General features: G+C 40.1%; 1 protein-coding gene across 1 annotated transcript in view; it reads left to right on the top strand.

Annotated features, from left to right (window-relative positions):
• Nucleotides 1-232: 232 nt before the first annotated feature.
• Nucleotides 233-27,301, top strand: part of CPVL (carboxypeptidase vitellogenic like) — a 132,803-nt gene continuing 105,734 nt past the window's right edge. The window contains exons 1-3 of the mRNA XM_041727880.1: nt 233-438; nt 18,026-18,213; nt 26,201-26,319. Coding sequence (XP_041583814.1) covers nt 18,036-18,213; nt 26,201-26,319 — 297 coding nt within the window. The 5' untranslated portion in view covers nt 233-438; nt 18,026-18,035. The remainder of the gene's footprint in view (nt 439-18,025; nt 18,214-26,200; nt 26,320-27,301) is intronic.

Genomic DNA, 27,301 nt, shown 5'->3' with positions numbered 1-27,301 from the left:
GCTCAGTGGTTGAGCATCTGCCTTTGGCTCCGTCCATTCCAAGGTCCCGGGATCGAGCCCCACATCAGGCTGGGGGCGGGGGAGGGGAGCCTGCTTCTTCCTCTGCCTGTGTCTCTGCCTCTGTGTTTCTCAGGAATAAATAAATAAAATCTTAAAAGGAGATTCTGATAGCAGCTTTAAAAAAGTGGGAGGGGAAAATCCAAACATAGGAAGGAACCAACCAAGCAGAGCTGCACCGCCGCCCGCCTGTCTCGTTACCTTTCAGGATCCCCCTCTGGGGTGCCCGCTGCTGCTTCTCCGGGGGGCGCGGCCGGGTCACGGGAGGGGAGGTGGGGACCGGCCTTTGGCGCCGCAGGTCTGGGTCACGTGGGCCGCGGGAGGAGCGCAGAGCCGCGCCCCGCAGGGTAGAGGTGACCGGCGGGGGCGAGGAGGCCTGGGGTGAGCGAGGGCGCGCGGGGTCGGCGGCCGCCGGGGCGGCGGGGAACGCAGGGCGGGGGTCGCGGGGGCCGCGTGCACCGGGAGGTCACGGCCGGCTCCGAGTTTTCCAGCTTGGGGAACTGCGGGATGCTTGGCACTAGGCTCTGGGTGCACCGGGCCGGGGAACATTCCCCAAGGCTCCTGCACAGTCTGAGGCCCTCGCGCGCGCGGGTGGTGGGGTGGGTGGGGGGTGATTAGTCCAGGTCCAGGCCGGGAAACCTCCCTGCTCAGGAGTCGGCCCGGGGTGCGCGAAGCTCTGGGGTCCCCCGTGACTCTCGGTGCAAGGCGGGGACCCTCCCCTGCCTCCCTCAGCCTCAGCGCGTCTCTCTGGGATGCTTTGATTCCGTGGGTGCTGCGGGGAGAATGGAAGCGGGAGATGCCTTTGATGTGAGCGCCCCACAAAAGGGGATTTGGGCTGATGTAAGCAAAGCACAGGAGAGAGACCTGGAATACAGGATTAGGAGGAAACTCATGGGGGAGGGGGGGTTGTTGAGGTGCACAGGACAGCTCCCAGCCAAGTGGGTTCAGCCCTTGCTGGGAAGTTCCTAGGAGCCAGTGGGACCCCGTAAAGACAAATAGAAGCAAAATAGAAGCATCCAGTACCTTTTAGGTCAGCTTTGGCCTCATGGCAAAAAAAAAAAAAAAAAAATAGGCTTTGGTATATTTATGGATTCAAATCTCAGCCATACATTTTGTTAGTTGGTGACTTTGAGCAAACGTTTTAGGTTTGCTAAGCCGCGGTCTCCCCGTTTTAAAGACACTTGTCTTTTTTCCTCCCCTTATATGTACCATTAGCTTTTTTTTTTTTTTTTTACCTTTTTTGGTGTGAGATGAGAAAAAAACGGAGATGTAAGGAAGAAAAAAAGAAACCCATCCAGCTAGAATGTAGTTTGCTAACTTGAAAAGTAACTTTCAAGAAAGTTGTAAGAAAGTTGAAAATTAAAAAAAAAAAAAAAAAAAAAAAAAGAAAGTTGAAAATTCAGAAACCTTTACACTTTTGGCAACAGTAGGTCACATTGGCTTTGTTGGCATGTGGAAGTCTGTACAGTTGTCAAGACCCTTTGGCTGTTTGGGCTTTCTAGATTTGTACTCCAGGCCACTTTTAAGTCCAGTGGAAACTCTTCATAATGTAATGCTAGTGTTCTTAGCGAGAAGCTGTTACATTCTCTCTTTCTCTTTCTCTCTCTTTTTTAGTAGGAGTTGGGGTTTTGGGAAGGGCATGACTGGTCTCACAAAATATATGAGTCTAACTTATAAACCAGTTTATGGTGGGATTCTCCTAGACTGACTTTATAGCCTGAGGAATAAGTGGGTTTTGACTGACAGGTAGTTCAAATAACTTAGAAGAGTATTTTTTTTTATTTAATTTTATTTATTTATGATAGTCATACAGAGAGAAAGAGAGAGAGGCAGAGACACAGGCAGAGGGAGAAGCAGGCTCCATGCGCCGGGAGCCTGATGTGGGATTCGATCCCGGGTCTCCAGGATCGCGCCCTGGGCCAAAGGCAGGCGCCAAACCGCTGCGCCACCCAGGGATCCCTAGAAGAGTATTTAGGAAGTTCACAGGGCTCACCGGTTCACTCCCCTTGAGAAAATAAAAACAAGAAGCAAAGAGCATGACAGTGTTTTGTTAATGATTTTGCTTTTGTTTTGGAAAGCATATGATTTGTCAGAGGAAAGATTGCGTGTTGAATGCAATACTGGTATGTACTGAAGGAAGATAGAGAAGAGCTTATTACTGCCCCAGATAACATCAGATGCCCATTTATTAACACTGAAATTCCCAAGGTAAACAGGTAATGACCCATTCTTAATAAGAAGTATAGTTCATTTTAAAGAGCAAATGTGACTATTTCAGTTTAGCATTCCCAAGGGTTTAATAATATGGGTTTTTCATGGGCTGAACTAAGAATGTTTAAAAGAATGAAAGTAGGTAAGTTTCTCATAGGTTGAAAGGTACCTTTGGAAGAATGACTCATTAACATCTACGTAGATTTGGGAGAGAGTAAGCTGGACAGAGTGCTAAGAACTGTACCTTGGCCAAAACTAGGAACGAAGTTTAAACTTTTATGCTATATATTTGCAAGTCCAAAGATTTAAGCAATAATGGACTCAGTTCACAGTGATCAGGTGCTTTCACCATAAAATCCAACTACTAAGCATAACTGAACTGAAACCAGACCATTGAGATTTGTCTCCCTTGGAGATATTGTAGGGATAGCCTTGTACTTGAAACCATATACTTTTCTTTTATTGCTTTAAACCAGAACTTGGGAAGTGAGGTGAGAACGGGAGGGGATAATTCTTTACGTCCTTTGATCTATTGACCTAAAAGAGCAAATTCTTAGCATCTTATCTTCCCAATATCCTTGGGACTTATCTCTTAAATCTCTTAACTTTTTCTCCATATTCTGATTCTAATTGGTGGCTGTTTTTAAATTGTTAGCATTATTTACAGGTCAAAATATTTATGTAGGCATCCTGGGTTAGCCTTTCCTCCCTTCTCTTTTGGGACTCCATATATTCCATTTTTTATCTTTCAAAAAGACCACTGGACATATCTTATTTGGCTCTCTGGGGGAGTTGGTAAACCCAGCTTCCAAAAGATCGATTCTCATTTTCCTCTCTCTCCAATCTATTCTGTTAGCTGTTCAACCTTTACTTGTCCCAGGACTTCTGCAAAAATCTCCTAATTTAGCTCTCAGATGTCAAGTTCTCTTCATTCCAGCCTAGCACCAATGCTGGAATGAGCTTTCTAAAACACAACACACTCCCCTCCTTAAATGTCTTCAGTGGCTCCTGACTGCAACTAGGGTGAAGTATAAACTTCCTACCGTGAAATTCAATGTCCTCCATGCAACTCCAACATGACTGCATAGACCAAGGTCATATGACCCCTTTACAAACTCTGTGCTCCACCCAAATCAAACTCTTCCTTGTTTCCTAATTTCACTCTGCTTTTTATGTCTTTACAGGTAAGCCTAGCTCCAGGCAAATAGTAGGCACTAAATCAATACCAGTTGAATGATAATAGAGTTTAGGTAGGGGTATACATTGTACAATTGTTTCATCTTTTCTGAGAACCTGAAAATTTTTATAATCAAATGTTGTACATTCCAGGATGGTGACAGAGGCTTGCTTTCTTGTCACAGAATAACATATAGAGCCATCAGCAGCCCTCTAGGTTCTACATTTATTGTCTCTTCCCCCTTGATTGTATGGTCTTTCTGACTTGTCTTCACTTGTAATGATGCAAAATTAGTTTTATTTGCTTACCTGCAGCAAAGGAAGGCATATACCCAAGGGACTGGGCACATAGGACGAGGCCTGTGAAAGGTCTGGCCTTGTGCTAAGTGAGACAAAGGAGGGCTCAGGGAAGTAGGGGTGGTGGTCGCTTTCAAAGCAGTTCAGCAACTATCACAGCAGTCTTGGTTCAGGAGGTGGGAGGAACAAAGTGGGGCTGGGGACACGTTGCTAAGAAAGCAGCAACTCCCCAGAAAGGATTGTCAGTCATTTTGCACCTGCAGTGTGGCCTTGGCCATGTAGAAACATTGTCACTGTTCTGTTGGGAACACTGCGAGAATCAGAAGGGCTGATTTTCACTTTCTCAGATTCTTCAGTCCTCCCTTTATATACATGCTATTAGAGCACTAATGCTAGTTAAATTCATGGCAAAATCGAGTAGTGGGAGATCTTAGTTAACTATACCACCATCTGCCCAGCCATCTAAGTCAGATCTGGGGCTCAGCCTACATTCTGTTTTATTCCGACATATAATATCTCATCACTCACAAGATTCTGCTAGTTTTACCTTCTAAGTATTTTTAAATCTGCCCTGTCCACACCCTTTACTATTGCCTTTACCTGGTTTAGGATCCATCTTCTTAATTCTGCATTACTGTAAAGCCTATTAACTGGTATCTATGCCTTCTCTCTTTTCAATAAATCCATCCCTATTACGGCCATCGTAATACTCTATTCAAAATACAGAGCACTCAGTAGTTTCCAGTCACTAGAGGATAAAGTTTCTGAAGAGCTTCCAGGCTGTCTGCGATCTGCCCTCTATTGACTTTCCCTGCCCTATTATGCTGATACCTTGTTTAAGTATTGGTTATCCATTGCCAAGTAACAGAGTTTGAAGAGGTGTAAAACCCCTGGCCCAAGAAAATAGGAAAGACAACAGCAAATGAAGAGTGTGGGGAAATTCATCTAACTGGGAGTTAAGGTCAGGGTCATGAATCAGCTGTGAGATTTGCAGTGGTGCAGGCAAATCATGATAAGGACCTGGATTAGGACACAGGAGGAGGGCTAAGGAGAAGGAGAGGGCAAATTTGAAAGACAGCTGAAATTCAGTTGATGATTGATTGGCTGTGGGAAGGCAGCAAGGAGAGAGATAAATCAAGAATCTGGAGTTTCTAGCTTCAGTGCTTTGAAAGTATTTCTTTTTTTCTTTTCTTTCTGTCCTTTCCTTTTTTTTCTTTTTTCTTTTTTAGGATCTAATTGGCTTTATTAAGTGATTTCTGAATTTCAGCATTCCAGCTAGCAAATAGAGAGGATCTCTGAGGACCTGTAAAAAATGGAAGGTTTTTATAGGAGAGTGGGGAAGATCTTCCCTTGGGGGAAGACTCACTAGTACCCATCAGAAAATCCCTGACTGACTAGTTAGGACTACGTTTATGGGGAAAGTTGAAACTGTAATTAGATTATGGGTTAAGCTCTCGTTTGCGGACTTGGCCTAAGTGATGTCATTTTGTGCTTGTGGTTTTGTTGTGTGTGTGTGTGTGTGTGTGTGTGTGTGTGTGTGTGTGTGTGTGTGTGTTTTAACTTCCCACCCTTGGATCAGACTGTCAGGTTAACTGGGAGATATAGTTGAAACATAAGGTATTAGCACTTGGACGGTATTTCTAAGGAAGACAGAAAACAGAAGTAGGTACATGTTTAGGGAAGAAGATACTGTTTGGTGTTTGAGTTCTTATTAATTGCTTTTGATTTCTATCAACATAATACACAAATGTAGGTGAAAAATTGAAGTCCTATTACACTTCTTATCAAAAAAAAATTTAGTCCTTTTCTCTATCACTCCTCACCCTTCCATTATCTGTAAGATTTCCTCCAACTATTTTTTTTTATTTAAGATTTTTAAAATTTATTTGATAGAGAAAGCATGAGCAAGAGGAGCAGCAGAGGGAGAGGGAGAAGCAGACTCCCCGCTGAGCAGCAGTCCAACATGGGGCCCCATCCCAGGACCCGGGGATCATGATTGGAGCCAAAGGCAGACATTTAACCAACTGAACCACTCAGGTCCTCTGACTCTTTTATCTGTTTCTTCTAGTATTTAACTCCAAATTTCTAACTAATCTACTCAGTCTATTTCTTGACTTATTGGTTTAAGAGTTACATTTTTTTTTCTCAATTTGAGATGTTTTCTATAAACTTATTAATCAAAGTGGGAATTTAGCACTCTTAGCTTATATCTCAACTTCCCTGCCCCCCACCCTGTTCATTGGCTATAGACTGTCTCATTGTTGCTAAATCCATATCTGATGTTTACTTTATGATGCAGATATTACTTCTTGCTGAACCAGGTAATATGCTCTAATTGCATTGCCTTTCTCTTGCAGTTTTATATACTCTTCATCAAGTGAATAACTGCCTCTTTTTGGATTGCTTAGTTTTCTGTGACACTATCAGGACTTCTGTCCAAAGCTGCTGACAGAATGGTAGTATCCTATGGATATGATTTTTATACTTTGATAAAGAAGATGTGGTCTATACATACAATGGAATATTACTCAGCCATCAGAAAGGATGAATACCCACCATTTGCTTCAACGTGGATGGAACTGGAGGGTATTATGCTGAGTGAAGTAAGTCACATGGAGAAAGACAGTCATCATATGGTTTCGCTCATATGTGGAATATAATAAGTAGTGAAAGGGATTATAAGGGAAAGGAGGGGAACTGAGTGGGAAAAATTAGAGAAGGTGACAAACCATGAAAGACTCCTAACTCTGAGAAACAAACAAAGGGTTGTGGATGGGGAGGTGGGTGGGGGGTTGGGGTAGCTGGGTGACAGGCACTGAGGAGGGCACTTGATGGAATGAGCACTGGGTGTTATACTATATGTTGGCAAATCGTACTTAAAAACAAAACAAAACAAAAAGATATGATTTTTTACAAAAACTCATGTGATAGTCGTATCTTTTTCCTTTTTTTTTCCCTTGGGGATCTTGCTGGTGGATTGCTCTGTCTTGCTGCTCTGACCTGCACTGGTAGCTCAGCTGTCATCTTGGGTTTTCTCTTCTGCATTAGTTCCCCTATTAGTGAAATTTCCAACTTCCTATTTCTTGGTTTTCTTCCTTGTTTTGGTGGAACACATCTACTAGTAGCTTGCTGAGTAGTGTTGTGTAAGAAATGATTTCTTGAAACTTTATATCTACCTGAAGATTTCTGTAATTTATCCTCACACTTGTTTGATAGTTTGACTGAGCATGTAATTCTAACTTGAAAATTATTTTCCTCTTAGTATTTTGGAGGCATATCTTCCCAGCTGCTAGTTGTTGCTGCTATTGAAAAGCTTAATAACATCTTGGTCCTTGATTCTCTTTTGTGATATCTCTATGTCTCTCTCTTTATCTCTCTCTAGAAAGTTGGTGACGGTCTCTTTATTTCTAGAATCTGTTCTGTGTCATTTCCTTCCTTAATCTAGGAACTTCGCGGTCCCTTTAAACCTGAGTCATATCTCTGCTATGTGTCTGTGTATTATCTCTTTGATAATTTCCTCCCCTGAATTGTATCTGCCTTCTTCTTCTAGAACTCTCATTAGTTGGATGCTGATCTTCCAGAACCAATCCCCAAATTATCTTATCTTTTCTCTTCCTATTTTTTAAAGCCCTTTTCTTTTGAGTTATATTTTCTAGGAGATTTATGTGTATTTACTATCCCACTCTTTTATCAAAACCTTAAAATTGCTACCATCTTATGTTTCAGGAGCATGTTCTTGTCCTTCATTCCTTTATAAGGCAGTATTCTATTGTTTAATGAATCCAATACCTTCTTATCTCATTGAAGATATATATATTTTGTTTTTGAAGAGTTATTCCACTCATGTTTTTGTTTCTTCGGATCTTATTCCCTTCAAATAATTTATTTTGCTTTTTCCTTCAAATTAAAGGCTTTCTTCCAATGTCCAGCATTTCTTTGATTCTAGTTTTATATTAAGTGTGAGAAAGTTGCTGATTGGAAGCTCCATTGTGTTGAAGGGATTTGCCAGCAGTTCACTGGCTCCCTGGTAAGTTGATTGGTGGGGTCCAAGATATTTCATTGGAGTACAAGTAAGTGTGTATAGGACTTTTCTCCCAGTAGATTTAGATATTTGAGAGAAGAATCCTTCATTCTCTTGCATAGGGTGACAGATAGAGGCATATAGTCCTGGCTGCCAGCTTTCTTAGAGCTGAATGTTGGAGAGGCCAGAGGCAATTAGTATGTAGACTTTCTTAGTTTTAAATTGGATGCCTCTAACTTTTCCAGTATTTCATATTCTCAAGTCTAGAGTTTCTATGACTTAATGTTTCAGAGAGTAAGTTTTCTGTAGAAGGAGTTTCTTCCTCTGCCAGGGTCAGGTGGGGCCTGAGGCTTTACCCTCTGTGACAGACTTCAACCTGTCCCTCTGTTTTTGGTGCCATGCTGCCCCTTGCCTTCTGCAGTGTCTGGTACTTACCATTTGCTTTTCTGTGGTTTTGTGATGTGAATTAGCTTGTTTCCCATTGATACTCTGCTTTCATTCTCTGCAAACTTTGTTCACTTTCTATCTAACAGTAACAACAAAACATCTGCCATGTTTGCTGTTTTCTTTGGCCATGAAATTTATACCTTTAAAAAAAATGTCTCTGATTTCACAATAGAGCGGTTTCATGAGGGAACAGAAATAAACAAATGTGTTCAATTCACTGTGCTTTAGCAGAATGATCAGGTTCCATTTTGACCAGTTGAATTTAATATACCCATTGGGCATCGAGTGAAAATGTCAGCAGGCGGCTGGTAGATGAGCCTGCCGCTTCAGAGAAGAGCGGTTATTTGAATACTGTCAGTAGAAGTTCTACCTAGAGTAATGGGACCACCCTGGAGAGAATGTATGGAGGGAGATCAGCTGTGGACCAAGGATAGAATCCTAGGAAACCCAATATTTAAGGGGAAGGCAGAGGAAGAGGGAACCATGAAAGAAAACATTCTAGAAGACCCATGAAAGCACACATTACACAGATTTGGCAAATTTACTAAAACAGTAATGTCAATGTGTCAGAGAAGGCAATTAAGATAAAGATCTCTGAATTTGGGAATCTGGGAATCATTAATGATTGGGGAAAGATGGTACAACAGAAGTGAGAATGCAGCAAGGAAGAGAGTGAAAATAGTTTTTTTTTTTTTTTGGTTTGTTTTCTTTTGTTTTGTTTTACTTTTCAGAAGCTATAGAGATAATTGTAGAGGGTGGTTCTAAGGCAGGAGAACCAGATCAACAAGACTGTGGGTTTTTTCTATGGTCTCCACTTTGGATACTATGCATACTTGATTTTAAAATACTTAATGAAGCAGTTCAGTTCTGTATTTCTTTGTTCTTGCTAAGTAGTCCATGACTTTGTTGTTCTTTGATTAGCTGTGTGTAGGTATTTGGGATGGTTTGATTTTTTTAAATAATATTTTACTTATTTATTTGAATGAGAGAGTGAGAGAGCACAGGAGTGAAGGCAGAGAGAGAAACAGGCTTCCTGCCGAGCGGGAGAACCTGACATGGGGCTTGATCCCAGGATACTGGGATCATGATTTGAACTGAAAGCAGACGCTTAACCGACTGAGCCACCCAGGTGCCCCTTAATAATATTTTATTTTCTCTAGCTTCCTTTAATGTAAGAATGTAGTGTATAATATAACATATAAAATATGTGTTACCTGACTGTTGATGTTATCGGTAAGACTCCCAGTCAACAGTAGGCTATTAGTAGTTAAATTTGAGGGGGAGTCAAAAGTTATACATGGATTTTCAGCTGTCCAGGAGGTCATACTCCTGACCTTCATGTTGATAAAGGGTCAACTATATGTGTTTATTGAGTGGATGGTCCAGTGAACTTGGAGTCCACCTCAGCTCTACTCCATCAACATGGGTCTCTGTTAGAGAGCCACTAACTACTTTGAAGACCAGATGAAACAATGTGTGGAAAAGGAGATGAGGAAATATTAGACTTAACTAAGGGAGTATTACGTAGCAGTTACTCTCTGCAATAATATGTCTGTTTTGGAATCAGGGAACAGTTTCTTGTCATCTCAGGGAGCGGTGGTTAAGGTGAAGACATTGCAGAATTTCCCAAGACCATCCTCATTTAAAATATTCTCGCCCATTGTGCCTGGTCTTCTACTTGTATTTGCCACACTATGTATCTTAATTTTTTATTTGAGAAATTTAGTCACAGTAGATAGCAAAAAGAAGGCTAATTCTAAGAAGGATAGGGCTAATTTACATCAGAACGAGTATTTCTCATTGAAAGATAGTGCTTTTGCCCCAAGTCCTAAAGGACGAGGGCTTCAGCTACCCCTAAAAAATTGTTTTCAAAACTGAAAGATGTACGCTAGAAAAAGCATTCTCTGGGCATGTGATTTTCACTTCTTTGCAGATAAACATGCCCTTAAATCACTTGCAATTTTAGCACCTATAAGTTTTGCAAATGCTGAGATAATCCAGTTTACCCAGAATTCTGCTTTCATATAACGTCAAAAGTTATGTGGAGGCAGATTTTCTTATATCATTTTTACAGTGATACATGTAAAATACATGGACTTTGGAATCACCTAGATCTGGCTTCGAATTCCAGCTTTATTGTCTAATAATAGCTAAGTGGGAGCTTAAGAAAATTAGCCCAGGACTTAAAATTGTTCTACCTAGGAATTAGTGTCCTCATCTGAATAGGTCTTGTATAAACCACTGGAGTCAGGACCTCTCTAAGAATAGTATCACAGTCAAATAAACACATTTGCCCAGCAACAAATTAAAGGCTCGGAGATGTTCTGAAACCAGGAAGCCTATTTAAGTTTGTTTAACCCAAATTTTCTCAAACTTTTGCCCTTTTAAAATCTATTAATATCTTACTGAACTAATATTTCATGAAGGATCCCGTGGGAAATCCTGACTTATAATAATACCAGACATGTCTTAATAAGAAATCAATTTAGCTTCTCTTTTCCATTTTATTGTGGATGACTCAAATTTTACCTCCTCCATCCTGCCTCCTTCCACATTTTTCTTAGCCTCCAGTTGTTTATTAGTTCCACTTTCCATGTATTAGTTTTCTTGGGCTACTATAAAAAGTACCACAAACCGATAGGCTTAAAAACATCAGAATTTATTGTTTCATATAGAAGTCCAAAATCAAGATGTTGGCAAGGCCATATTCCCTCTGCAATCTCTAGAAGGAGGTGGAGGGAGGACCCTTCCTTGACTCTTCTTGTTTCTGATGTTTGCCAGCAATCCTTGGTAATTCTTGGCTCATTAGATGCACCACTCCAGTCTCTGCACTCACTGTCACTTGGCTGTCTTCTCTGGCTTTACATGGCACTCTCCTCTGTGTGTTTCTTTGCTAAATACCAGTTACATAGCATTAAAGTCCCATCCTAATTTGGTATGACCTCATTCTAATATAATTGATTACATCTGCAAAGACACTAATTCCAAATAAGGTCACATTCTGAGGTCCTGGGATTAGCATATCTTTTTGGGGATATTTTTTTCAGCATATCTTTTTGGGGACACAATGCCACCCATAACAATCCATGAAGTTGCTCTGGGCAAAAAATGTTAGGAGTCATCCTTACTTCTTTTCTTCCCCTCAGCCATTGCATCTAGTCTATTAGTAAATATTAGTAGGTTTGCCTACAAAATGTAGCTCACACTTCTCATCACTCCCACCGTTACTTCCTAGCTTGAGCCTCTGCCATCTATCCTGGAATATTATATCAGTCTCCTAATTGATATCCTGGCCTTATTCTCCTGTAGTCTACTTGCTAGATGCCAGCCAGAGCCATCATTTCACATATCACAATTCTGATTAGACCTAATATTCCCTAATGCTAATGAATATGAATACAGCTAAAACTCTATGTATTTTGGCCCTGAGGACCCTCTGAACTCATCATGTGCCTGTACTCCCATCAACCAACAACAAACCAAACTTAGTCGTACCTCAGAGCTTTTGCATTGTATCCTTAAAGCTAGCTCTACTCAGAGACGTTTTCAGACCATAACTGAAGTGTTAGCCCAGCAGGAAGGGCCAAGGGTGTAGATGTTTCACCACCATGTTTTGTTGAATAAATAAAGGTCACAGAGTGCATTACGTAAAATGTTTAGTTATTACGAAAAAATATGAACTCTTTCCTGATCAAAAATAATTGGTTTGGGAAATACTGGGCTAAAGTTTTAACAGATTTATTTACAACAGAACTTCTTAGCAACATAATCGTTTAACTCTGCAGGGATATAATATATAATACTTCCAGATTTACCTGAATAAGGAGGAGGGGCCCTGGCCCACATAGCACATTTTGGGAGATGCCAGTATTGCGACTGTAGAATATTCTTTGTAGACTGATTAGGATTGGCCTTAACTCCTTGCTCTACCACTTCTTAGTGGTGTGAACTTAGGCCAATAACTTAAATTCTCTGAGGATTATTTTCTCATCTCTGAAGTGGGAGGATAATAGTACCTGCCCTATGAAGGCTAGAGATAAAAATATAAAGCAATTAGCACATTTCCTTGTATATAGAGAATGTTCAATGATTGGTAGCTGTTACTGGTATTACTATGACGAGGCCTCATGAGGATCACGAGGATGTCTTTCTGTTTTAAAACTGTTATTAACATTTTGAGACATGTCTACTTTTTACTCTCCCCACCACCCCCCATTCAAATTTTCCTTCTGGTTGGAGTGAGACTCCAAGGTAAAGCTTCCTCCTGCTGTGTCAGATAATATTATTCCCCCTCTTCCTAATTCTTTTCATCCTCTACCTGCTGCATAACTCAAGTTTACCTCCCTTTCCCTTGAGTCCAAAAATAAGATGGCGGGAATGGGAACAACTAAGTCATTAGCAAGATTAGACACCCCTGTCTGATGCCAGAGGGGTGGCCTGTGAAAAGGAGATAAGCATGGTCTCACTGCCCTCTCAGCAGAAGATTGCCTATCACCTCTCACCTTATGTGTCTAGTACTATGTCCTTCCTGGGAAAAGAGCACTTCAAATATCAATTTGAGAAATTCAAATGAGTCTTGAGGAAAATGAGTAGTGGATCCCTCAAAATAAAAGTCTGTTTATACAGAAGTTTGTTTATTTAGATAAAAGTTTGTTTGTATAAATAAAAAGACCACTTGTTTGCATCTAAATCTTTTAGCAAAAGAGCTAGATTTGGTATTTAGGTGAGGGTTGCACAATAGCTCTTCATTATAGGATTCGGGTGCTTTGGATGTGCTTGAATAATCTTGAGATGTGCTTAAATCTTTTTAAAGTAGAGGAACCACTTTTTTGTACCTTTCTTTTATTACAAATTTCATGGAAATGTCTTTTACTAGCTGGCCTGTTTTGTTTTTTGGGGGGAATGTTTTTACTATGTTGGGAGCTACTAAAGACAGTTAAAATGGAGCCGGAATCCAAATAGCTATTTTACTGCACATACAGCATTTATTACATGAACGATTCCTATCCTTTGATTGGAATAATCCATAATATAAAAGAAGGAAGGAGAGAACAGGGACGACTTGATAATTTGCTTTTTTGTTTCTTTGTCCTCATTCTGGAGTTTTAGTTCCTGATTCTTTTTTCACTTGTTAAACCACAGTTTCCAGTGGCTTTTTCAGGTTTCTTTTCTAGAAGCCTTGTATCTGATCATGTTCATGCTTGTTTTCAAACACAGAGGACAACTTGGCAGGATTTTCCTCTCTTTTCTCTAATGGTGATCACTTCAATTGGAATTGGAGTGTGAGTTGATGGAAAGTAGTTTCCAGCTCATTTTTCAAATTAGGAGCATGACATCACCATGTGTAGGTAAATGTTTAAAAAACAGCTCTCTGGGAGTGGGGGTGTTTGCTGATTTCTGAGGTGTAACTACTCCCACCATGGCAGATTTCAGGATACCAACAAGACTTCACAGAGTTGGAAAGAAATGCACTGTAGCAAACCATTATGTCATCTGCCCACCCCTACAAACACCGTAACCCTGGAGTTCTGGTAAAATGTAGTAAATAGTTATGAAGTGATGAGTTTTAGGTATTTATTACTTATGTTTTTGAAGAAAACTTATTACATGGTAAGCTTTTATAGTTTAATTTCTAACAATGGCTTTGTTGAACAACTAGCTCTCAGAGATCCTGGAAAGTAGCCATTGGTTTTAAAAGCATCGACTGGGATTCAGAGAAGTCCACTGTCTTGCTGAAGTGTCAGTGTATTAGTTGACAAAACCTGGATTAAGGTCAACTGTTTCTAAAAAACAAATTTCTCTAGGAAGATTTACTTATTAATATTTCTGTTTATCCATTTGTTATTTTTTACTGCATGCTCTAATGATCTGTGAAAGGGATTTAGGAGTGTTACAGGCTGTAATTATCTATTGAGACAATAACAGAATTATCTGAATATAATTGTGACCAAAGATGGAAGTGTGGAAAGCAGATTCGATTTAGAGCCATAAATAAATTCTTGCTTTGAGTCTTGGCCCTACTACTTGCCAATGGTATAATCTTAAGTCACTTACCTACTTCTCTGACTCCAGTTTTCTAGTCTCCAAGATGAAAGAATTGGGCCACATGAATATCTAATATCTCATATCTGTCAAAAATATGATTCACTATTTAGACACATAAATTCAACAAATATATGCCAATACCAATTATGTACACATTTGTTATGGACTCTATTCCAGGCAGAATTAAATACAATATAATAATAGTAATTATTATTATAAAGCAGCTCACATTTATGCAGAGCCCTATAATTTACCAAAGAGAAAGTTTACTTTGAGTCTTGAGGTTCCATGGCTCTAGGAGATCAAGACACATCTTCATAGAATGTTAGAGAAAGAAGAATGTTAATAAAGAACAAACAGAACCCTTATTCCTAGGAAACGCAAGAGGTCATAACCAGGTATAACAAGGAATAAGGAACAAGCATTTTTTGCCATGTCTCTCAGTTGCTTCACTTTATCTTAACAAAAGCAAAACCAAAAACTAATTTTTTCTAATTATAAGAGTAATTCTTGTAGAAAATTTAGAAATTTCAAAGAAGTATTAATTAAGGAGAAACTACCATATATCCAGTATAATTGGTCTTCTTTTCCTAATGTTTTAATATATTTTCCAAAATATTCTCATCATTTGAATTGCTGTGTATAATTCCATCTTTTGGGTGTACAACAACTTACTTATTTTAAATTGCTTGCAATGTTGACAGTTTTTATTATTCTAAAGAACACTATGATAAATAGCTGTGTTTATAGAAAAACATGGTACTTTGGACATATGGTTGCCAACTGTAATATTTAAAGTTTAGTAAGACAATTTTAGCAAATCATATACTTTTGACCTTTAGATTATTTAATTCTGCCAATATTGCTTTGTATTTACTTAGATTTTTATGTTTCTAAACATTAGGAGGAACAGTGTGCCTGAATCCTTCAATATGATGTATTTGAACTGGAAATAGCACCAATGTTTTCATATTATTTCAAATAGACATGATAAATTGTATGTTTTTTTTTTTTTTTCACTTTCTGTGGGCAATAGCTTCTAGTACCAGGTTTTTTGTTTAGAAAATACTCAATAAATGTTCAATACATGATAAGATTCAGGCTAATTTAGGATAAGCAAAAACATTTGAGAAGGATTTAAGAAAAAAAAACAACACTTCTCCATTTGTGATTATAGCTTTCATTTTGTGAGGAGAGGTGACAGCCAAGCACAATTCAGGATTTCTGATGGTTAAATGGGAACTATGAAATGAAGTATGTTGTTGCTTTAATTCACCAACACGAGAAACCATGAGTCTAATAGTTATTTGATTAAATGTTAATGAGATCTGCTAAATTGACCCAACTCTTACTTTTACGTATTAGATTTATGTCAATTAAAACAAGATGAGTTTTACCTCTTTCCTTCTTTAACATCTTTGAGTCAACATCTGCTTACAAGGGGAAGTGTTGTTACTACCCTGGTTATTTAAATATTAATGACTTCCATTAAAGGGAGCTGGAGGTTTGCAACAGGAAGATTGAGAAATTAGATGGTGTGATTAGGTTCTTGTTTCTGCCGCCAGGAAAAAAAAAAAAACAACACAACAAAAAACAAAAAACCTCTTACTGGAAGAGCTTCTTGCAGTATTTTTTTAATTCCACAGATTTTTTTTCCTGAACCAGCTAGTAAGATTGTTGATTTTAAGTATTCCTTGAAAGTAATTATGTTATTAAAACATCAGTGTAACAAGTGCACATAATAAAAAACAAAAAGTTTTATCAGTGCAATAGTGGTCGTTACCCTTGGGCTTCTTGGGACTAATTTCAGTTTTTAAATTCATTTTGTTCCTTGTTATAGTCAATAATAGGCAAAACCATTTTTTAGCTACATATTATATTTGGTTGGGCTTGTTTACATGAAGTATGGGGAATTCTATTAAGCTAACCATGAAAGATTTGACAAGCATTGTATATTCGATCAAATTATAATTATAAATGTTTATCTTATTGGAGAATTGTGTCTAAAATTTGTTACAACCAGTATTTTCATGTTGTGCCAACTTGGGTTGTGATAAGCATGTGGTAATAGATTTTTACACATTTCGTGTTTTTAGATGTTTTAATGGCATGGTATTTTTAAAGCACTATTTTAAGCAGTCCAAAGCAGACATTATATTTGCATAATTATATATTTCTTTCTATATCCAGAAACCTGAATGAGTAAAGTATTTATTCATTTCATGTACTTTACTTAGACTTTAGAGCTAAGAATTTGGATCATGCTTAATTAGTAGTGAAGAGTAATAATAGCACTGATACAGGATCATAATACTTAGCATTAAGGATTAAGGTAAATCAACTGAGGCCCCTGCCCAAGGTAAAATTCAAGAGAGTACCGAAAAACTCAATAATCATGATACATAGTATTTTAATGCAATATTTGGAAAACATCAAAATTAATACAAAAAAAATCCATGATGAACAAAACATCAAAATTTCAGAAAAAAATGAGATCCAGCCCTGCCTCTACCCCTGATTTACCTTAATCTGGTCTTTGCCTTGATGGGATTCAGCATGTCCTTGGATAAGATAGTCTTTTGAATCAAGTTTTCCTTATCTAAAATTGGTGATGATAATGTTTGATTTCTCGGTCAGGCTATTAAGATATTCAAATCAACTGAAAACACATGGGAAAGTCCATTGTAAATACAAGTTACATGTTTATGTAGAAGTTTAGGGAAATCATCATACAATTTTAAACCATTATTGTTATCAGCTGAGATAAATAGGCAAACGCCAGATTTGAAGACCCTTGAAGAGCTGTGTTCATAAAGTTTGAGGTGTAGGTCTTGAGCTTAATAGCTAGCTATAGGGGATAGTTTTAGGACCTTCCCTTTCTTCCTTCTTTCTTTTTTGTTCTCGGAATCAAAGTTTATGTTTTGTAAGAGAAGGGGTAAGCGGAAATCCATTTTATTTTAAATTTCTCTACAAAGTACCCATGGACAACTGAAGTCTCGCTTTTGCTCAAGCTGTTTTACCCATCAGTGATGCCTTCCCTATTTCTCCTGCCCATCTGGGTTCCACCCACCTTTTACTCACATCCGATTGGTAAGGCCTTCCTGGGTTCTCCTAGTCTGAGGTGTGTTCTCAGTCCTCTCCCTTCCTGTGGTCCATAACTGTCTCTGCCAACTCATTCGGTGATGAGTTAGAGTCCTTGTTGTCTTGAGGCTTTATCTAATCCTGTACTGAATTTACTTTTTAGACCACAGTTTTAGAAATATAAGTTGTTTCTAGTGATAATGATAAATCCATGAACAGCTCCTCCTTGTCCCTTAGACAATTCACTTCAGGGTAAGCAGGGGTTGGGTCTGTTTTATTCAGGTGGTATCCAAGATGCTTTGCAAGGGGCTTTGACACACAATATACTTTGACACACAAAACCACTGCGTTGGTTTTGTTTTTTGTTTTTTTGTTTTTTTTTTTTTTACAATATACATTTTTTTTTCTTTTTTTTTTTTTTTTTTTTAATTTATTTATGATAGTCACAGAGAGAGAGAGAGGCAGAGACACAGGCAGAGGGAGAAGCAGGCTCCATGCACCGGGAGCCTGACGTGGGATTCGATCCCGGGTCTCCAGGATCGCGCCCTGGGCCAAAGGCAGGCGCTAAACCACTGCGCCACCCAGGGATCCCAATATACATATTTTTTGAATGAAAATAAATGAATATCTTGTATGTCAAAAGACTGGTATATATTTACTCTTTGGAATCATTTGTTGTTTTCATCCTAGGACTAGGAGAATGGTTGGTGCCATGTGGAAGGCGATTGTTTTGGTGGCCCTGTTCATGTTCTGCCCTGGTGGCGATGGCATCTTTCACTCATTATACAAAAGAGCTCAGGTTTCGGTACCACATAAAGGAGACGTAGGAGAGCCATTATTTCTTACTCCCTACATTGAAGCTGGGAAACTCAAAGAAGGTAAGTTTAATAAAATCAGAAAACCATTGGCATATTTTCAACATTTTTAAAAAAATATTTTATTTATTTATTCATGAGAGATACAGAGAGAGAGAGAGAGAAAGAGAGAGAGAGAGAGAGAGAGGCAGAGACACAGGCAGAGGGAGAAGCAGGCTCCATACAGGGAGCCCGACATGGGACTTGATCCCTGGTCTCCAGGATCACACTCTGGGCCAAAGGCGGCACTAAACTGCTGAGCCACCCAGGCTGCCCAACGGTTTGTTTGTTTTTTTTTTTTTTTAAGCAATTATCTTACAGGATTCAAAATATATTCTGGTATTTTTACACTTCTATTTATAAAACTAGCATAGTGCCTGGCCACAATTGGGCACTTAATAAAGTTAATACTCTCCTTAGAACTTCATACACGTCAGCTACTGGTTCCCAACCCAAGGAGTTATATCCATTTGACTGACACACAAGAACACTAAAGCAGACAGAGATTAAGTTACTTGCCAGAGTCACATGGACACCAACTGGTAGCTGCAGGATTTACACCCTATCTCATCCCTCAGCCTCTGACCACAGGCACAGCGTTGGGCCGCGCTGCCCAGCAAGTTACCCAAACCTCCTAGGCCTCAGTTTCCTCATTAACAAGATGGGATATAACCTCTTAGTCAAGTTGCAGGAATGTTAAGAATCAGATGACAAAAGGCACATAAAGACTCTTTGTAACCTGTACATTGCTCCATAAATACTAGTGTTTGTGAATGGCTTTTTATTTAGAAATTGTGGGGTTTTCTATAATATTACTAATAGGGAATAGGGTGTCATTTGCTATCATAAGATATTAAAATTTATGATATGCCCCTGGTCTTAATGTTTTTTGTTTTGTTTTGTTTTTATTTAGGAAAATCACTGCATAGATAAATTGCTTTGTCTTTCTGGACCTTAGTAGGCTCCTGAACTGTAAAATAGCACAGAGGCAGCTACTCTGAGATGCTGTCTGTAAAAGGAATCAGAGAAATGGAGTGGTGGCTGGAGGGGGCTGTGGGGGCAGGAAGGGTTTTTAAGAAGGTAAGAGACATGTATTTGCTGATAGGAATGATCCAACAGAGGGGGAAGTTGATCAGGGTGGGGGTAACGATTTCAGGAGTACTTGCCTTTTTCTTTCTTTTTTTTAAAGATTTTATTTATTTATTTGAGAGAGACCTCATGTGAGCCAGTGGAGGATGTAGAGGGAGAAGCAGAGGGAGAGGAACAAGCAGACTCTGTGCTGATTGCAGAGCCCGACATGGGGCTCGACCCCACAACCCTGAGATCATGCATGCCTGAGCTGAAATCAAGAGTCAAAAAAAAAAAAAAAAAAAGAGTCAGACACTTAACTGACTGAGCCACCCGGTGCCCCAGGAGTACTTTCTTTAAGTAGATGAGAGACATGGTGCTGGCACATAGATGGGGGCATTTGCTTTGAAGGACTGAAGTTTATCTCTAATCACAGGTGGGAAAACCTAGTTAATGACTGGGAGGCTGCTAGGTTGGTAGATAGCATGAGAATGTGGAAGTGATACTGGATATTTTAGGGAAATATTTATTTTAAAGATCAAAAATAAGTCTATCAAAAAAGATCAAAAATAAAGTCAAAAATAAGTCCTCTATAGAAAAGTTCTAAAATAAAGCAACTTTTCTTCACTTGAAATATAATCATAGCCAATAGGATATCATCAATTTTTTTTAATTTATTTTATTTATTTATTTTTTTTTAAATTTTTATCCATTCATGACAGTCACAGAGAGAGAGAGAGAGAGGGAGGCAGAGGGAGAAGCAGGCTCCATGCACCGGGAGCCCGACGTGGGATTCGATCCCGGGTCTCCAGGACCGCACCCTGGGCCAAAGGCAGGCGCCAAACCGCTGCGCCACCCAGGGATCCCCTTTTTTTTATTTTTTATTTTTGTTTCGTTTGCTTTAAAACCAACACATTCTTGTATCTTAAAAGTGCTTTTGAGTCCTGGTCATATGTCTTCTGGCATACACATGATTCCACATCTCCTATCTCTTTTCTAAGAGAAGGTGAAAAACTTTAGTAGTGTAGTCAGTGTACATCAGGGTACAGTTGATGATGTAGTCAGTCCTTTAAAAAAAAAGATTCATTTTTACTTGATGTGGAAAAGTCATGAAAAGATGGTATCCCAGTGGCACAGGCTCACATTGCTAGACATATATGAAGAAGCAAAATATCCAAATCCACCAAAATGGATCACCATTTTTCGGTTTCTTTAATAAATGGGCACTGACGACTTAGATTATGTTCATTAACAATAAATCAAAGCATGTTTTCAGTTTAGGGCCGAAAAGGAGTTGAATACTCATAACCAGTCCTACCAATCCATAGGTGAGAGGAATTCAAGACTCCAGTACCTTACATGACTTGCCCAAGGAGGTGTAGATAAGAGTACCAGAGATGCGTTTAGGACACAGGTTTTTTGACTTCTTTTCTGTTATATGCCTGCTATAATTTATTTCCTTTTGTTTAAGACTCTTGTGTTCTTTTTTTTTCTTAAGATTTTATCTGTTTGAGAGAGAGAGAGAAAGAATGAGGTCGGGGAGGGGCAGAAGGGGAAGGAGAAGCAGACTCCCTGCTGCGGAAGGAGCCCTTCGAGGAGCTCGATCCCAGGACCCTGAGATCATGACCTGAGCCAAAGGCAGAAACTTAACTGACTGAGACACCCATGCACCCCAAGACTCTTGTGCTATTCTGAAGTGACCAGATGCACACACATGAAACAAGGAATAAGACAGTGAGCTAAAACACTAAAGTATTACATTTGAAGTAGGCATGCTGGAAATTTTGAGAAGGAAGCTATCCTATTGGTTGGTAGAGTCCAGAAAATGGTACTAGTGTAGTAGTCAAAATAGCAAATGGCTAATATTTAATAATTATATTCCCAGGACTTAGCACAATTTCTGTATGTAATAGGCACTACATAAATTTTTGTGGAATTTAAGTTTTAGACCTGATCACGTGCCAGAGATGGGTGTAACCCACACCTTAGCTTATTTAATACTCAGGGCAACCCTAATGAAGAAGGCATAATTATTGTTCCCATTTTACAGATGAGAAAACGGAGGCCCAGAGAAATTATGTATCTTGCTCAGGGCCATTTAACGATAGTAAGTGGCAAAGGTGGAATTAAAACCTATCTTTGCTGACTCCAGAACCCCACCTATGAGCCACTGCACTGTGTGACTAGATCCAGAGCTGAAAGGCACTAGGTAAGATTTGGGCAGATGGAGAAGGGATGTGTATAGTTTTAATAGAGGCATTTGGTGAAGACGACTGTGATGGTGTGTCACATCATATAGCTGGAAGAAGCAAGTGAAAAGAATATAGGGAAGCCCATCTGAGAGATCTTCTGCGTCCCTCCCATTCTTGTATTTGTTGCCTACAAGCGATTCACCATTATGGTCATCAGCAGCAGTGAAGAAACTCTTGAGGGAGGTAGTTTTCATCCTCTGTCCTTCTGTGCCAACTCTGATGGATCACCATCTGATAAGGGACAACATTTAAAATAGTAAATCTGATGTAATGTCACTTTCTACAGTTGTGTTACACTGTCAAAATCTTTGAATGGAATTCTAAGTGGCTGATCTGAAATCTGGTACATCTGGGTATTCAAATGCAGTCCTGATAACATAATTAAGGATAATTTTATTCATCCGCTTTACTGAAAGTTCAGGAAACCCTGGACAGATGGTCAGCACATTCCCCTAAATCCCTTTTGTTTATTGAGTCTGTCAAAACCTTAGGAACGTGAGTCTTAGGATCGCAATGGAACATTCTTGAGATAAATAGTAATTCACAAAAAGACAAAGGGATTTTTAACTTTTTAATCTCCCAATTAGCTGATTTAGTTTTGCGTAATTGTAATTGCATGTTTGCTTTCTCTGCAGCTAGAATAAACCCTTGAAACAAAATGAATAAAGGAGGCAAATTTAAAAATTCTAACAGACACTGCCTTTTCACAAACTTTAAAGAATATTTTGTTATAAGGTGTAAATTTATTATGACTTATGGTCTGGCAGCGTCTTCTCCATCCTGGAGGCTTTGTGAATATGATGTGCACCCTGACTAGCTGGTTCACGTCCTTCTTTGGTCACATTCCAACCTTTTTCAAAGTGTTAATATCACAAACATTGGTAACCGCAGTAAATAATAAGGAGGAAGTGAAATCACTTCAAAGAAAACCTTTTCCTTTTTTTAACTGTTTTGAACATTTGTGTTGTGAGTCATAGTTCCAGGAAGTAAGAAACTCCTACATCTTGGGAATTTGTTTTCCACATTCCATTAATAGGCTCTGGAAGGATGAACCCAACATTTGAAAGTATGAAATATCATTTTAGTTGAAAGAACTTTTAATTATTTTACCATGATTTTGTTAAGGGAAATTTAAAAGTTGAAATGGAGTGAAACACTTTTTTTGTGAGGCAGGGAAAAGTTCTTCTAAATTCTTAAGATCTTCATAAGGCCTGCCTTCCTTAGGAGGATTTTGTAGAAATATGCTAATTTTAGTGCATTGTCAGTGCGACAGGTTTTAGTTTATTAATTCATGCATCCATTCACTAACATTCATTAAAAAATGTGCATCGAATGTCTTTGAGTTCTTAAATCAACATCTCTGTGGGTACAAAAATAAACAAGACAATTTCCCTGCTTTCCAGTAGCCTCTGGTCTAGAAGGGAAGGCAGCAAATGTACCTGAGTAAAAGATAGCAGGCAAGCAACTTTGGAATCCTCAGAAAAGGAGGGGCCGGGGGAGCATCTGAGTCATTTTCAGAGCAGGCCAGCGGACCTTGTGCTGTGCTGGCCTCAGAGAGATAGATTGATTCAATCATCTCTCTCCCATATTCCATTCCCGCCAGCTCCTTTCTATTATATATTTCCTTTTTTTCTCATTCTACTTTGACCTTTCTCATTTTTCTCAGTCTTCTTTTTCGAATCCTCTCCTGCTCACTTACCTCTCTGTGATTCACATCTCACTTATTCCCAACCCCTCCATCTTCGGTTCTCTATCCTCCTTTGGGGGGGGGGGGCGTGGTTCTCTGATTTTGAGAAGATTAATAGTTTGGGGGAAAATATGTCAGAAGTGTTTCAGGTACAAAATTCCAATTATAAAAGAAATGAGTCCTGAGGATATAATAATGTGTGGCAGAGTGACTATAGTTCACAATACTGTATTGCATGTTTGAAAGTTGCTAAAGGAATAGATATTAAAAGTGCTTGTTATAAGAAAAAAACTTGCAACTATGTGTGGTGATGGGTATCTACTAGACATTGTGGTGACCACTTTGCAATATTGAATGGTTAGGTTGCACATCCGAGACTAATATAACGTTATATGTGCATTAGATCTCAATTTTTAAATGGCCAAAAGAAAAAAAAAAAGGTTTTGAAAGGCTGCCCAGCCCTGGAGGGTGATCCTTCTTTGGGCTAATTGAGAGCGGAAGCAAAAGAGGGTGGAGGGAAGCAAGGCTGCTGGGTGGGGGAAGGGTGTTGGCTGGCACATACCACTTTCCCTAAACATCCATCTCCCTTTTCCTTTTCTTGAAATGCCCCTCTCCCTTTCTTGTTTCTTTGCCTTTTTTCTGGTAAGGAAGGATAGATCTCTTTGGAAAGAGCACGGAAAGAGCTAGAGAAGCTGAATTGAGTTAAGCGATCTTCCCTGGGGGAACTGGACTAAGCCAGAAAAAAGCAAAGTCTTCTAGACTGCAGGTGGGGAGGCTCATGCGAGCTAGTGACAATCTTCTCTTCCCTTGCCGGAGTCTCATTTTATGTGCAGCTTTCTTCATCTGATCCTCTCAGAAAGCCCAGGGTGGGGAAATCAGTACTCACATTTTGCATAAGAGGAAAGAGAGACTCTGAGAGATAAAGCAACTTGTCAGGGAGCCTAGTTGGAATCGCAAACCTGGGTCTGCCTGATTCAGAAACCTGTGTCCTTGTTCTACTGGCTTAGCAGGACCCTCTGGAAACTGCTTTAGAAACCCTGCCTTTGTCTCCCCATCGCCTCTGCTCCTTGTTCTAATCAGCAGGTGCATTCCCCAGGTAACAATAGCTGAGCTCCCGAAGACCCAGCTTCTTGTCTAAAGGTTATACGTGTATGGCCTCTTATTCTCATTGACCCATGAGGTCATCCACCTTTGCAGATGCGAAACTGAAGCACGGACAGGTTAAATGACTGCCCAAAGGCCCACAGGGCCGGCCAGTAGCTGCGTGAGGATCAGCAAAGGGCAAAGGAAAGGGAACGGTGCTGTTCTAGAGGAGACTCTCCCTGCGAGGAGGGACACTATTTTTTAAAAGAGAAACTTGCAGCCCCTGGGTCATGGTGCGCTGCTAAGTTTCACACGCGGCTCTGGGGGGTGGGGCCCTGATTTGTAGCCCCATCCCTGAGTATAAACATCCTTACCACAGTTCATTGCATGCTAGCAGGGATGTTGCTGAGTGCCAGGTTGGGAAGAGGCACTGACAGCACTCCAGAGCCTCTGGGCTCCAGCACCCCGCTAAGGGCATCTTTAGTTGGTGGCATGTGTGAAGGACCAGGCTTCTGGACCTATTCCTCTCTATTAACCAGTTTCTAACTTAATACATGTCAGACATAAATAGCTTTTCTTGAATCATTAGTTTCTTGGGGGACACTTGCTTTTGTCACCACCAAGGAGCGAGCCTCTCTTCACCCAGATTCTTCTTTTAGTTCCCCATACACCCTACCATCTGTTTCCTGTTTCTTCTCCATTCTTTTCCTAATCACTGCTCCTCCTCTCACTCCCTGCCACCCATGCTTTCTGAATAACTCTCTGGTCCCGAGCAGTGTAGCAGGATGAGAGAAGGAACAGACTCTGCAGCCTTGCAGCCTGTTAGTTTTGAATCCCAGCTCCCCTTTACTAGCTATGTGACCTCAGGCAAGTTACTTACCCTCTCTGAACTTCATCTGTAAAGTGGGGCTAATAATTATACCTACCGCCCAATGTAAAGCCCTCAGGACTGTGGCCTTGAAAGTGTTAGCTCCTCGAGGGGTGCCTGGGTGGCTCAGTCAGTTGGGCATCCCACTCTTGGGTTCGGTTTTGGCACAGGACCTGATCCCGGGGTCATAAGATCAAGCCCCCCATCTGTGGGACTCTGTGCTCAGCATGGAGTCTGCTTATCCCTCTCCCTTTGCTCTTCCACTCACATGTTCTCTCTCTCCAACAAATAAATAAAATCTTAAAAATAAATAAATAAATAAATAAAGTATTTGCACCTCATAGTACTATTTACTCCTGGACGTTCTCAAGCCATCTGAGCAGCCCCTCTTCCCCCTCCATGTTCCTGCCCTTTGGTGCCATAAAAAGCCATGACCTCTGCTCTCTACAACTATCCTGTTGTCCTATTTGGCTTCCTCTGAGCAGCCACGAGGTCACCCCTAGCCTCGCTGGCTGCCCCTCCCTACCCTCCCCAGCCTCCCACCCTGCCCACATGCGTCAGCCCATTTCCCTTAATGCAACTGGCAGGCCTTTTGCTTTCATAATAATGAGAGTGTGGAGATACAGGCCTTCCGGAGGCCAAGAGCTACTTAGCTATGTTGTTTTTCTTGCAACTGCCTCACCTTTTGGAACTGGGTGACTTCTGCTTTGGCCTTCCCAGGGACCCAAATGCGAATACCATGGCTTACTTTTCAGACTGGAGTTGAGGATAGGTGCTATTCTCTTTTTCTTAAAAAAAAAAAAATCTTATAGTTCACACACACAAAAAATGTCAAAACTGTCACTTGTCCTTGGCTAAGTTGTAAATGTTGAGTATGTGGCATTGCCCAGGAGAGGCTGGAATTTGCTACACTAAGTACCTTTGTGCCAATCCTCTGTAGCCTTTTGGATCATCCATCCCAGACCTGGCCCCTGGGAAGAAGACAGGCCAAGAGGGAGATGGCTCACACTGTATTATTTTTCTAATCCCTGGGTAAACTTTTTCTTCCGCCAGCAAAAACAGAGAGTTTGGTCACTGCTTTCTCAGGATTGAATGTGAAGAGTTACGCTGGCTACATCACCGTGAATAAAACCTACAACAGCAACCTCTTCTTCTGGTTCTTCCCGGCTCAGGTAGGCCTGCTAAGAGTGCCCTAATAGGACACTACCCCTCTCCAGCTGAGAATGCTGCCCCAGGGCAGAAATGTTAGCCTACAAACAAGGGACTGTTATTTTACTTATTTATTTTTTTTGCATCTTTTAGATTTTTTTTCTAAAAATAAGTGCCAGTGACTCTGGTGTTCCTGTTTATGTGCAGGAAACGAATGTTTGCAGGGAAGGTCCAACTTTTAAATTCCTTGCAGCCTTATTCAGAATATTCACATTATCACCTTCTTCCTGCCACAGTCTTCTTATAAATCATTCTGTCATTGTTCTGTTCTAAAAATATCTTGGGCAAGGATGGGCAGTAGGGAGCCAATGGATGATAAGGAGTGGGAAGATTCCCCAAGTACACAGGTAATGCACATCGAGAGTTGATACATTGTGGACTTCCATGGCTGCTCCGTCCACGGACTTTGCAGTGCTCATTATTATTTTTGTACTCACCCCTTCATGCATCCAGGACCCACTGAGTAGGACTCTGTGGGGCCACAGAAGAGAGAGAACAATTTATTTTGGGAGTCTTTGAGGGACAGGTAGGGAGGACTGCAGATCTAGGATGGCTTCCTAAAAGATGGATCCCTCACTTTCACAGGCCGAGACACACGCACACACACACACACACACACACACACAGACACACACACACACACACACACACACACACGGCCAGGTATGTTCTTGTACTTTACCCATCTTACTTAGTGCATGGCAGTGTCACACAATTCTTCAGCATGAACAAATCACTTTAGGCTGATGGGTACTGTGGGTGGGGGGGGGGGCGGTATTGGTAGAGGTGTTGAGATAAATAAGTAAATTTTATTTATAAATAAATTTTGTCCCACCACAGGATAATTTTCTATTTTTACTTTCCAAATTGGATTTGGTTTAGAAACTAGAGAAAACAAAGAAAAAGCTATCCCTAGGGAGGGTTGTATTTATATTTGCATGTGAT

The sequence above is a fragment of the Vulpes lagopus genome, chromosome 13 (assembly GCF_018345385.1).
Source record: "Vulpes lagopus strain Blue_001 chromosome 13, ASM1834538v1, whole genome shotgun sequence".
NCBI lineage: Eukaryota > Metazoa > Chordata > Mammalia > Carnivora > Canidae > Vulpes > Vulpes lagopus.
The sequence above is the reverse complement of the archived record's forward strand: the minus strand, read 5'-3'. Positions and strand labels throughout refer to the sequence as shown.